The sequence below is a fragment of the Saimiri boliviensis genome, chromosome 9, assembly GCF_048565385.1.
Source record: "Saimiri boliviensis isolate mSaiBol1 chromosome 9, mSaiBol1.pri, whole genome shotgun sequence".
Lineage (NCBI taxonomy): Eukaryota > Metazoa > Chordata > Mammalia > Primates > Cebidae > Saimiri > Saimiri boliviensis.
Window position 1 is genome coordinate 77,095,785 of NC_133457.1, and position 14,162 is coordinate 77,109,946.

Below are 14,162 nucleotides of genomic sequence, written 5' to 3' on the forward strand. Positions count from 1 at the left end.
AAAGCATAAGACTTCTATGCCCGAAGTGTGACCTGTCCCATTCTGCTCCACTGAATAAAAAGGGAAGAATATATTAGATATAACATAACAAAGGCTTTGTTTGATGATGCATGCAGTGGAATTTTAATGTTATACTTTTCCTACAAACATGCTTTTAATAAGGCAGTAAACTGTATTTAGCTGAAGATGAAAATAATTGATCCATTTTGAGCCATTAAGGCAGTTTATTTTTTACTTTACTTTCATCCTACTTTTCATTTTCATGGAAAGTACAGAGGTAATAGCAGATGAATTTCAATTAGTTTCAATTAGTGCCATAAACTGTTACAATGTATCGGGTTGCTGGGTTCTATCAGAAACCCCCCAGTGGAACACTGCAGGTTTCCTTTGCAGTTGAAAGCAGGATTTGAGCCTGGGATGTCAGCTCTTCTCTATGGCACTGGAGCAGTTCTCATAGTTTAGGGTAATTTACTTCCGTAAATCCATCCAATTCTACAGCCCAGAAAGTCATGTCCTCCGGCAGAACTAATTCCATCACAGAACCACTGTGTTCTCCTTTGGAAGCAGAAGATGGTGAAATAAAACAGTGACTGTGGAAGGAGCTACACTGTGGGGTCGTATCTGTGTCTGCAGTGGGCAGAAGTTCAGAGGAGAGCCAACTTCCTCCTGGGAACATCTCTTATTCTTGATGCCCAATATCCACTGTCCTTCTAGAACAATCCCTCCATCATTCTCCCCTCACATCCCTGGGTTTTAGTAGTATCAGCTCTGGTGTTTGCCAGGATTCAGGGTGTGGTTCCTGGAGGGACATGTCACCCAACCGCAAACAATGGACACAATGAAATGATTTTTCACTCTCCTCGGCTCCCTTGCCCCAACTCACATGCTAAACTATTTGGAAAAGGGGAAATTAGCACTGAGGGAGTAAAAATAAACCATGATGAAAACCGTTCACATTCCTCCTGGTGTCATTAGGGTGACATGAAGAAAAAGCAAGGACTGAAATGTCCAGGACGGTCGCCGATAGCTCTGTGTGACCTTTCAAATGTGCAGGAACACAGCCATGCTCCTTGCTTTCCATCATGCGCCAGACTTCTAGCTTCTAGCTTCAAATGCCAGTGAGACAGCCGGGTGGGAGGGGGGCCCTAGAAAAACTCCAAACAACCTGCACACTGGGGTGGAGCCTCAGGAAGTCCATGCCATTTGCAGTGGGGAGGAGCCTGGCCCCTCCTCCTCCTGTGTGGGATTCAAGCAGCCAGCGGGAAGCATTCTAGCAGGGACTCCAGCCTTGCAGAGGATCCTGCTTCCCACCCCCGCCGTCCTTTGCTTTTTCCTTTCGCCCAGTAAAACCCTGCTTTATTCACCCTTCGAACTGTCTGCAAGCCTACATTTTCGTGGCCATGGGACGGACAAGGACCCTGTCTTTAGCTGAACTAAGGAAAAACCCTGCAACACCACCATCTCATAGCTGACTTGCAAATAAACGAGAAGTGACCGTGCCAGCAAGACCACCAAAGGCAGCAAGGGTGGCCACTTCCAGCCAGCTCCTGCATCCACAGCTGCCTTGCCCGATCGGCTGCGGCCATCCGTGGTAAGCCATTCTCCCGTGGTCACCCTTCTCTCTGCTGGCATGGGTACTACAGACGGAAAGGCCATTTTCCCAAAGTGCTACTTGTGCACAGCGGGCCCCATCTGGTCAGCTCCCATTCCTAAAAGGTAACCAGTTAAACATGGATGTGGCTGGGCGCTTGCAGCCGGCCAGAGCCTGTCCCTGGCCACGCCTCCAGCTTCATCTTCTGCTGCTGCCCTTCAGAGACTCTGCCCAGCCCACGTTGTTGGCACAGTGTCTTGTGGACACAATCCAAACTCACCCAGCTGTTCTCCCTACTTATCCTGTCCCTTTTGAAGGCTAAGCTCAAAACCTCCTTTCCTGGAGAGGCCTTCTCCAAACTTCACAGCCTCCAGGGCTTTCCTGAAGGCCACGGTGCCTGCATAGCTGACTGGCACCTGGTGTACACGGATCCTTGTCTTTAAATAGAGATGATATCCTCAACTTCATCAGCGCCCTGGTGGTACCTTTAATCCATCACACGTAGTAGTAAGAGCAATGCTGAAGGCAGCCTCTATTTATAAAACTCTTTCTGTGTATTAGAGACTGTCCTGAGTATGGCGTGTGCTCTCATTTATCTCTGTTTACCCTCACAGGAACCCATATGAGGTAGATATTATCTGGAATCTGAGACACGAAGCAGTTAAGTAACTTGCCCAGGGAAACGGCAGACCCAAGATTCGAACCCAAGTCATGTGATTCCAGAACCTGAGCTAGACTGCCTTATAAATGTCTGTTATTTGTGATAGAGAACTTAGGTCATCCTGTTTCGCCAGCATGTTATTGCTCTCATTAACAAGGATGACTTTTTAAAGAATATTATCAATTTCATTCAAGGGTTCTCTTATCTTCATCTCACTTGGCCATCTATTTCTAGGTTAGACTGAATGCAAAAGGTTTTGATAAAATGCACCCTGTGGGGGTAAGGAAAATAGTTACATCCTGAACTGTCTTCACTTACATTCACAAAAACATTTATTGTGCATGTACTATGTGCCAGGCACTATGCTGGATACAAGTGACGTTGAGGTGCAGTAGAGCTGAAATTATCAAAGAAATGGCTTGGAGCTTCAGCCAAGTATGGTACTGTAGATGTCTCAGAAACAATGCTGCAACAGCTATTTTCTTTTCAAAATGCAGTTCTGGAAAGACCACTAGGTTTTCCACAGTATGAAAAGGGATTTGAAAGCCCAGTAATGAAGCTCAAGTATCATATAACCAAAGTCTCAGTAAGAACTAGAGGTCATGAGGCGACTGAAGCAATTTGGAATGAATATATACTTCTACATGGAATGCCCTCCTTGCTACACATATTTCAGCCTGCCAGGGAAGCCAACAGTGGATTTAGGAGGCTCTCCGTCGATGCCTCCCTCTCACGCTGGAGTCTACTCTTTGCTGCATTTCCTGGGAGCCTCTGTGGGTAGAATTCTGTCTGTGGTTATTGGTTCTTGGCTCAGCTGAGGACGGGCTTTCTGTCTTAGGCCTGCCCTGCTCTGAGATTTGGACTGTGATCCAGTGATGCTGCAGGAATAATAATGGCAAGAATAAGATCTGAATGGGACTAACGTCCTGTCTGAATATGACTGAATTACAGAAAAGATACCAAGAGAAAGTTTTCTTAAGGCAAGGTGTCAACATTTTTTTCTTAACTTTTCTTACTTAAGAATTCACTTGAAAAGGGTCTCTACACAGAGTTAAATTAACTGGGCCAGGTTAGGCTTCCCTGAGCTTGGTCCCAGCATCTGAGTATTAAGAGCACCTACCTGGGAGGTGCCCGAGAGAGTCATTAAGCACCAGACCTGACAAAAATCACCTACAGGTAAGACCTACATGTGAGAAAATCACCATGTAAGACTAATTTCCACATACTTCTTATCCTGGCTAGTCGGTGGACAAAGCAGGCACTCCAAATGGCTTTATGCACTGGCTGCTGGGAGACAGTCTTACATCTTGAAAAAGTACTTCCCTTTAAGGGGGTGCCACAGCATCACCATCTCTGACAACTGGCCAAGTCGACAGAATAGCACTGATGCTCTTCCCCCATCTGAGGACCAAGAGGACAATAGAAGGCACTTGAAAGAGACCGTGGTGCTTGCTCTGGGGTTTCTAAATTCTCACATTCCACCTTAGGACCTTGCAGTGCCACTTTCAAATGCCCTTTTCTTTGTCAAATGCTCCCTAGTCCAAACACCCCAAACAGCCAAAGGTTTAAGGTTAAAGCACAAACAGGATTGGGTGCAGTCTTAAAAACGTACTGTGCATTTTGTATTGAACCACTGGCTTTTGTGCTTTTGGGGAACTTACGGTACATGTGGAAGTCTGGACTTGATGTCATGGTAATGATTTGTCAAAAATGTTATTGCTAAAAGCAGGTTACTACAAGCTACAGCTCATCGTCTGGCTTTGTAAATAAGTTTTATCGGAACATGACCATGCTGATTCATTTACATATAGCCTGTAGTTACTTGCTCACTAGAAGGGCAGAGTTGAAGAGTTACAACAGAGACCATATGGTCTACAAAGTCTAAAAAAAATTTTTTTTACAGTAAGATCTTGTTCTGTCACTGAGGCTGGAGCACAGTGGCACAATCAGGGCTCACTGCAGCCTTGACTTCCCAAGCTCAATTGATCCTCCCACTTCAGCCTCCCAAGTAGCTGGGACTATAGGTGTACACCACCATGCCCAGTTTTTTGGGGTTTTTTTTGGTATTTTTTGTAGAGGTGGGGTTTTTCTGTGTTGCCCAGGCTGATCTCGAACTCCTGGGCTCCAGTGATCCTTCCACCTCAGCCTCCCAAAGTGCTGGGATTACAGGTGTTAGCTACCATGCTCAACCAAGTCTAACATATTTACTAGCTGGTATTTTACAGTAACAATTCACCAATCCATGGATTAGAGAATTATCCCTGATTAGAAAATTCTCTGAGTCTATATAGATTATGGGATAGTGATTACAGAATGACTAAAAGGTTAAAACAGGTTTAAACATACATAGATGCAAAACTGATAATAATTCCAAGCTTTGATGAAGTATGAAATACTTTATGACATTTTAAAACTCTGGGTTGCCAGTATAATCTATCTATATGTCCCACCTCTACCCAAAGGTTCCAGACTCAGTTGGTTTTATGGGTGATTTCTGTCCACCCTTTAAGTTACTTTGTATTTCAGATCCCCAAAGAATATAGAAAGCTTCCAAAAATGCTTTGTGAGACTAGCATACCCTTGATTCCAAAAACCTGACAAGCAAAGCATAAAAGAGAAAACTACAGGTCAATCCTATTTATGAATTTAAAGGCAAACAGCCTATGAATAGTATCAGTAAATTGAGTCCGGCAACATATTGAATGCCATTTTGATACTCATTTTAAAATGTTGAATGCAGTAAATTAGTAACTTTTTAATGTAGTAAATGTAATAACTTGCAAAAGTTAATAACTAAAATGGTCCACCAAAAATCAGAAGAAATTATATTTAATTTTAATGTATTGATTATATTAACAAATATTATTAGACATATTTACAGACATGTATTAAATAAATTAGCATGTTTAATTTTACACAGTGATGCCCACTTTCTGGGCACTTGGTGGTTTTACATCCCTGGACTGAACTCTAAACTCAACCAGGCCACTAACTGTCTCTCACTTTTGGGCAAAAGAAAGGGGCTGCTGTAGGTCATCTCCAAACCTTGACTTCTAGGTTTCCATTAAAGACACAAAGGTAGCCAGGCCCTATTCTGGTTGTTTCACTAACTGTGTGATTTCAATGAAATTCAAGCAATAAGGAGAAAGATGCTTGAGAATACACTTTCGAGTGGCAGAGGCATTGGCACAAATGTTTTACTTTTTCATATCGAGTTAAAAAGTGGCATGCAATTCGAGTCTGTGCATTTGTGGGAAGGACTGTGCAGGCAACACCAAGAAAGGGAACAATGGCTTGTGAAAAGAAGAAAAGGTCCTTCCAATACAGGCCTTTTTCTTCCTAGGTCTTTTCAGCTTTACAAAAGAAGACATATTTTCCATATAATTGCTAAACATGGTTGCTTATTAAATTATTCTTTAATTAGTTAATGATTTTAGCCATGCTTTGCTCTTTGGATATTCATTTTGTATAATAAAATAATTATAGATAATTAAACTATCTCAAGCCTTTTTCTTTTCCCCAGCAAACATGCTGGGTATCCAAAAATGACAACAAGTTGTAAATTAATCTGGAAAACAAAGCATGACAGATGAATGATTTGGTTGGAATTAATTAGGCACTAATTATATACTGGAACTAGATGAAGAATGAGACTCATTATAAAAATAAAACGCTATTCTGAAGGGATGCACAGTTACCGACAGCCTTACCTTCTGTGGTGATGAAGTTATTCCTTATCCAAGTCAGCGCTTTAAAGCAATCCTCTTCCTCGTTGAGAGTGAAATGGTTGCAAGGAACTTTTCCTGTGTACCGCCGCTGACTGCTGTTGGGAACCTTTCTGCCTGTCAGGTGTTGACTAATATCAACCCCTGTAGGGCATGGGACCTGAAGTATGTTGGAGAAATGCTTATTTCAGTGGTAATAGATAAAGTGCCGACATGGTTAAAAAAAAAATTAGACATAGCCATGTTCAGTATGTCTTTTTCTGTCCTCAGATACAATCAATCAGATTTTGATTGAGGTAAGAAAAAAAAAATAAAAATCAGGCAGAATAAGCTCCTACCTGAAACAATTCTCAGAGGAAGTTGCTCTGGTTATGTAATGCTGTGTCACAAATTATTTCAAAACTCAATGGTAAAAATCAATCATTAGGCTCCCAGGTTATACAGGACAGTAATTCAGACAGGGCAAGATGAGGAATGGTTTGTTTCTGTTCCACAATGACTGGGGCCTCAGCTAGGAAGACTGAAAGGCTAGGGGTGACTCAGGGGGTCTAGAAATCAACTGAAGATGTTTAACTATCTCAATCCTTTTTCTTTCCCTTGGAAAATATGCTGGGTATTCAAAAGTGACAACAAATCGTCATGATTTGCCTTGCAGTTGATGTTGGCTGAGGGCTGAATCTGAGCTGAGGTTGTTGGCCAAGACACCTACATGCAGCCTCCCCATGTGGCTTGGGCTTCCTCATAACATGGTGACTGGGTTACAAGGGCAAGTGTTCTGAGAAAGAGACAGCCAATACAGACAGGTCTATGTTCTTTTCTGACCTAGTCTTGGAAGTTGAGCAGTGTCTCTTCCACCATATTTGATTCATGGAAGCAGCCGTAAAAGCCTGCCCAGGATTAGGGGAAGAGACTCCATCTCTTCAAATAGAAGGGGCAAGGTTTTGGAAGAGGACGTGGAACTGAATTGGATGTGGTGGCCATTTTTGGCAAAATAATCTGTCCCAGAAACAATTATATCTGGGGTTGAAATTCAACAATAGAGAGGAGCTAAGCAGTAAAGAAAAGGAATGAAATAGGTTATTATTTAGTTATGAAAAGTACAGAATTATTCTTTGTCTTGTCAGAGAAATATTATTCTTCTCTTTATTCCCCTCCATCTTTCTCTAATTTTTGACATAGATGAAACTTTCCTCTACTGTAAGGAAAGTAACAGTAAAAACTCAATAGAGGATAACAGTTAATACACGTCTTCTGTGTCAAGGATACTGTGGCAAACTGGAGGGTCCATGCTCAGGCCAGAGAGTTCAGCCATGACTCAGCTCCCTCTAGCTGCTGCCAACATGGAGTATGGAACCAGTATGGCCAGATCTGACTTCCCAAGAAATGCCAGGTCCTTGAGTTTTCATGTAGACTCCTGATTTTTTATTATATTGGTTCAAATTAAAATCAGACAAAGAAGTGTCATTGCAAAAAACAAATAAAACAGAATACTGACCTGAGTTTCCCAAATGGGCCACCACTTTGTCCCTCTGATTTTTAATTGGCTGCCAGCTGGAGATTATGAGGAGGAAAAGGGTGCAAGCAGAGGGGCAGCTTAGAGGCAGCCTGAGGCCTTTGGTGGAAGACCAATACCGATTGGCCTGCTGCATTCAGGGTCTAAAACCTCAGGGCTGTGAGGCCTGAATAGTCTTAGAGCTATGGCAGGCAGTAAGTTCACTTGCAGTCCAGATGGATATTGGGGCAGAGAAGTCCTTTCTTTTGATGAGCAGGCAAATGCTGGCTGGTGCTTAAACGCATGGGCCTGGACTAAACTCCTGACTAAACAGCTGACAGGAAACTTTTGGTTATAGACTTCCTCAACAGAAATTGTAAAACCTTAGTACACTGCCATGATGTATTTAATGCAATTTCAAACTAGATTAAATTAAAATAAAACAGAGCAAAACAGAACCAATGTTTAAAGCTGGATGGAGAGAGAATTCTCTTCATTAAGAGGCTGCAGTGATATTATATTTAGCAGAAAGGAACAACTCAATAAATAGTGGTCATTTACTGTAACCAAAATTGTGGAGGAAAAGTTTTCTTATTAGTAATATAACTTGTTTAGCAATACCCCACTGAAATGTTATTAGCATTATATTCATAGTTATTATAAAGCAGCCCGCTGAAGGCTTTGGCAAAAGGTTTGACATGCACAATACTGAATTCTGTGCTTCAGGGTTTTGAAACCTCAGTGGAACTACAAGGAGCATTGTAGCATAAAAGAAAATAAAATTTGGGTAACATTACATCAATTTAAGTCATGATCTAACAAATCACAAAGAAGCCGTGGCAGTGCTAAAGAACAAATTGAGAGCTACTTAATTGATAAAAGTTTCAGTGAGTTATCATTCCACATAGTGGGTGTTTAGGCAAAAAATAAAAGGAAGAGGAGAAAAAGAAGTAAGGTCCAAATTGAAAATAGCTCACTACAATCTTGAAATGTAATTGCAGTGTGATAATGCACATAATTCTGGTGTGCAGTTACATGTGTCGAGCTGTGTTTGCACACTTCTCTGCTATAAAGAATAAGGGCAATTAAAGAAAACCTAATGAGGTTATGGCATTTTCACAAAGTAGGCAAAACTGAAGCTAGAATTATAAATTCCAAAGCCAAATAAATTTGTCTGCACACAGTTTAGGAGAACTGAATACATTAGAATGTGATCTATGGAAAATGACAGTTACTTTGTAACCAGTCCATCATTTACTGTGTTCTTTAATTGAATGGAAGCTTTTAGCAGAAAAAGAATTTGTATAGAGACATTGGGAAGAAGCCAATACAAGAAGTTTCCTTCTTCCATATGTGCCTCTGGGGCCACAGAGCTATCCAGTCCTGAAAAGTAACAAGAAGCTTCTTTTCTGAAAGGTTCATCACATACTGTTTCCTTTCAGTGAACGGCAGATTTTAACATTAAGAGGAGTTTGTAGGCAGACATTCAGAAGAAGCTACCAAGAGTTTCTTACACCCAGACACTCCTATAGGTCAAGAGAGGTCACCAGCCCTGAAAAGGAAAAAGGCAAGGGAGAGAATAGTCTTTAAGACAAGGGCTTGAGTATATTTAATGAAGTGCCACGAGGACTGGCTATCCAAACTGAGGGTTCTCTGCCACGAACTAAAGTGTCACTAACTTTTGAGTGGAGAGCAGCAGCTAACTTTTCAACCACACTGATTTGTCAGTGCACAGTGCCAGCATCACTCAGCAGTAACTCATGGTGGCTAGGACTGCTGGCTGCCTACCCAGTATTCTGTCTTCCTTTCTTCCTTAGTAACAGATTCTTGGGAAGTATGCTCAGCTGAAAACTGCGTTTCTGAACTCATGACCTAAGAGGTGGCCAAGAGACACAAACAGGAGTCCTTGGATGAGGCAATGAGAAAAGTCATCGAGCTCTAGTCCTTCCTCTATCTTACTTCTTGCTAATGGAATGACTGGAACCACAGTAGCCATCTTGAGATGCTGAGCATGGAAACCACACATTAAAAATAGAAAGGGAGGCAGGCATGGTGGCTCATGCCTGTAATCCCAGTACTGTGGAAGGCTGAGGCAGGCAGACCCCTTGAGCCTAGGAGTTTGAGACTAGGCTGGGAAACATGGGACACCTCATCTCTACTAAAAATTTTAAAAAAGAAAAAAAAGCTGGGCGTGGTGGCATGCACCCGTATAGTCCGAGCTACTCGGGAGGCTGAAGTAGGAGAATCACCTGAGCCCAGGAGGTCAAGGTTGTAGTGAGCTGTGATTATGCCACTGCACTCCAGCCTGGGGAGACAGGGGTCAGATACCGATACCTGTCTCAAAAAAAAAAAAAAGATGGAAGGGCCTGGGGGTTTTGATGACATCAGAGAGCCACTTACCTGGCCTGGGTTGCTTTTCTCCAGATATCCAGATATTTTTAATGACAGAAAGAAATAAACATTTTCTTTTTGAACTGTTTATTTGACTCTAGCTATAAAAACTAAGCTCTAGAACAGGCGTCCCCAAACTACGGCCCGCGGGCCGCATGCGGCCCCCTGAGGCCATTTATCCGGCCCCCCGCCGCACTTCAGGAAGGGGCACCTCTTTCATTGGTGGTCAGTGAGAGGAGCACAGTATGTGGCGGCCCTCCAACGGTCTGAGGCACAGTGAACTGGCCCCTTGTGTAAAAAGTTTGGGGACGCCTGTTCTAGAATCTCTGTGGTAACGACTTTTAAAAGCCATCAAGCAGAAGCCCTGTACGGTATCAACGAGAGATAAAGGGAAGAAACAAGAAAGGGAAAGTAGAGGGAACGAGAACGAAGCAGAGACAGTGGTTGGTCCAGAGCCAGAACACCTGAGTTTGGACCCTAGACTATCACCTCCCTGGTAAGTGATCTTGGGCAAACTACCTAAGCTTCACGGCACCTCGGTTCTCTCACCTACAACATGGGGACGCAAATATTAGTGACATCAGTTAACGGTAAGACTTCCATCCATCACCATGGGTCTGTCTCGCGACTTCTATATTCTCATCATGGTTTTTACCTTTGGTCAGGATTGATGCTTTTCTTTCTCCAATTCACTTTCTTGGGAATGAATACCGTTGCTTTTTCTAACAGCTGTGTGAGATTTGCCTGATAGTCTTTTGCCGCTGCACTTTGAATCATCTTATTTTTAAACATTTGCTGCCCTTTGATGTGGTGTTTCTCCTTTATTTTGAATTAATTGTAAAAGCGGAGTCTAGGTTCTTGTAAGACAGTGGTTTGAAGCCCTAACCCTAATCCACCCCTGACTGTTCACCACTATTGCTGTATTTTTTTCCTTATGTCATTCTGATGAACACCTTCGCTTTTAACCTTTGTGGTGGTTCTCCTTTGTTTTCTCCCCTTGTACCTTCTGCAGTGCTGGGAAGGTGAATTTCTTCATGCTGTTTCAAAGGATTATTTAATCTCATTTCTTCTAAATACAAGAACCAACACTGAAATAGCACTCTTGGGGTTCTCCGCTGAAGACAATGCATATTCCCACCTTACCACCTCCTTGCCAATTTTCAACAACTTCTTGGTCTTTATTAGATTAATTTAGGGGAAGAGTCATTTTCTATTTTTGCATTTATTCTCAGATTTACAAAAATTATTTAGATTATATTTTTAAATTGTTTGTGGTGCTTGCCATCTGTCCTTTTATACTATTATGAAGTTCTAAATTTTCCTTTTTTCTGAGATGGAGTCTCGCTCTGTCACACAGGCTGGAGTGCAATGGCACAATCTCAGCTCACTGCAACCCTGTCTCCTGGGTTCAAGCAATTCTCTTGCCTCAGCCTGCTGAATCGCTGGGATTACAGGACCCTGCCATGATGCCTGGCTCATTTTCGTATTTTTAGTAGAAATGGAGTTTCACCATGTTGGCCAAGCTAGTCTCAAACTCCTGACCTCAAACAATCCACCCACTTTGGCCTCCCAAAGTGCTGGGATTACAGATGTGAGCCACCACACCTGGCCAAAGTTCTAAATTTTATTTTCTATCTCAATTATTTTGAGTGCACATTAAGCTAAGAACATGGAAGATACATACATGGCCCTGTATATAAAAGAATGGCTAGCTGCTATTTTCAAATATGACATATTTAGGTGGTCATATAATTACTGAATCGCCACATTTTCACTGAAATTCTGTGGGGTTAGTTTCATTTTCTTTTGCTATTTAACACTGGAGGAACAATTTTGATATCTGCTTTATATTTTTTTTCTTTTTTAGAGGAAAAGGTTGTGATATTTTTCTTTTGAAGTTTGTTCTTTTTTCTTTTTCCTGCCATTGTATAGGAAACAATTCATCCTTCTCAATGCAGTTTAATCACCCAGCCTCTGAAATGGCAGCTGAAGCATTGGAAGAGCAGCGAGTAAGCTAAGAAGGCCACAGGGAGAGACAAAAAGGGAAATGGGTAAATAAGAATTAAAATTCTGTCTAAGAAAGTTTTTCTTTGATTTTGTCTAGAATGTGGTCAGCTGGACAAATATGTTTTTCAGGTAAAAAATGTTTTCCACGCCTGTAATCCCAGCACTTTGGGAGGCCGTGGCTGGTGGATCACGAGGTCAAGAGATCGAGACCATCCCGGTCAACACGGTAAAACCCCGTCTCTACTAAAAACAGAAAAAAGTAGCTGGGCATGGTGGCGCGTGCCTGTAATCCCAGCTACTCAGGAGGCTGAGGCAGGAGAATTGCCTGAACCCAGGAGGCGGAGGTTGCAGTGAGCCGAGATTGCGCCATTGCACTCCAGCCTAGGTAACGAGAGTGAAACCCCATCTCAAAAAAAAAAAAAAAAAAAAAAAAAGATTTTCTTCTAGAATATTTTTAATTATTGTCTCTATTCCTTTGAGTCTCTTCTTCAGGAAAACCAGTGATTTCTATGCTGCCTCTGTGCCTATCAGACTCTGTTTTCTCCCGAACCCAGAATCTACCTTTGTCCTCTGCCTCTGCCCTGCAGGGGTGCTTTGTCTTCAGCATCACTAACTATTGAGCAGCAGTTCTGTCTCTAATGGGGATTTCATTTTAATTATTTCTTATTCATGCATCTCCCTTTTCATCTGTGGTCTTCTCAGCTTTGCCTCTGCTCTTTCTACGGCTTCAGCTCCCATTTCAGAGGTCAGATGATCAAATTGTATTGAGGATGGTAAATAGTTGCCTGCAATGTGTGTGTGTGTGTGTAGCCTGCATTTTTTAAAAACATTTTCAAAAGTATATTCTTCCTCTGATTTTTCCAAATACTACATTGTTTTCTTTCTCTTATTGTGTTACTTTTTGTTCTAGTTGTCCTTAGCTGTTCAACAAACTCACACCAAAATTTAGTAGCTTAAACACCAACCGCTTTCTTAATTTGCCATGATTTTGTTGGTCAGAAATTTGGGTAGTGTTTGGATGGGCATTTTTTTTTTTTTAATTCTGTGTGCTGTGGACAGAAGTTACTTGGCAACCTTCAGTTGGAAGATAGACTGATCTGGAGAATCTGAGATTGTTTCATTCACGTGGCCGGTGCCCTGCAAGGGCCTGGGATCAGCAGGGACTGTGAGGCAGAGAGCTCACCTACGGTGTCTCCAGCATGACAAGTCCAGGGCATCAGAACTTCTCACGTGGCACCCCAGGACTCCAGGAGAAACAGCTGCTACAATCCAGGAGGCAGTGCATGGCCTCTGTGACTTGGCCTCAGAAGTCACATGTTACGTCCTTTGCACGTTGTTGACCGAGGCCATAATAAGGCTGCCCAGATTCAAGGAGAGGAGACATAGATTCTACCTTTTAGATGGAAGAGGCATCAAAGAATTTGCAGCCATTTAAAAAATAGCCACTTTTCGTTGACGGCACGCTTTTATTTTCCTCTCTAATCACTCTCAGAGTGAGAGCTCTTTATAGTAGGTACTGTCAAATGACATGGGGGAGCATCTTTCTCAGGTCTCTTACAGGGAGGTACAGTACTGGTGTAGATGGCTCTTTCCTCGAGCCAGTGCATGGCAGGCTCTCACCTGTGCTGCGCCATTCTGGATGCTACACTATTGCTGACCCAGTCTAAGACATGATCAACCCCTTTGGAGACAATGTCACATCACTGACCCACATCAAGCTCTCTGTATACTATAGTCCCAGCTCTTTTTCTCACTTGCTTGGAAGTACCTGCCCGCTCGCCAGCTGCTAGTGAGCCCCCATCCATGAACAGTCCATGCCATAGTTTTCTCATGCTCAACAGCAAACTCCATTTGACTTTGAGTTGATAGATTTTTCTCCTTCCTCTTTATTAGGCTCCTAAAATCCAGGCATGGGACAGGCGTCTCTCTGCTGCTCCATAACTGTCCATGAGTCATGGACAGTGGCTCTGTGATCTCAGAGGCATTTTCAAAACCAGGGTGTGTTTACTAACAAAAATGATCAACATTGACTGGAGTGGTGGGGAAGGGGTTAGGGAATCCAGAAAGTGAGCCAGCTAAATCTTCATCTTCGAAAGCAAGGTTGTAGATAATGTCCGAAGTTGACAGAGCAAGGAAAAACATTCTATAAACATTTCACTGTATTTGGACTTGCGTGGGTAGTCAGTGAAAAACTAAGAACAGAAATGCTTCAAACTGGTTGCCTCTGGAAAGAGGGCTGAGAGGAAGAGTGGGCTGGGAGAGAGACCAGCTCTCCTCATGCTCGGCCCTGCAGTG

General features: G+C 42.5%; 1 protein-coding gene across 4 annotated transcripts in view; it reads right to left on the reverse strand.

Annotated features, from left to right (window-relative positions):
* CFAP61 (cilia and flagella associated protein 61) overlaps window positions 1-14,162 on the reverse strand; it is a 294,842-nt gene that overhangs the window by 73,479 nt on the left and 207,201 nt on the right. For all 4 annotated transcript variants that reach the window (XM_010343722.3, XM_074406186.1, XM_074406187.1 and 1 more), the window contains one exon: window positions 5,963-6,137. In XM_010343722.3, the coding sequence (XP_010342024.3) occupies window positions 5,963-6,137 (175 nt within the window). The remainder of the gene's footprint in view (window positions 1-5,962; window positions 6,138-14,162) is intronic.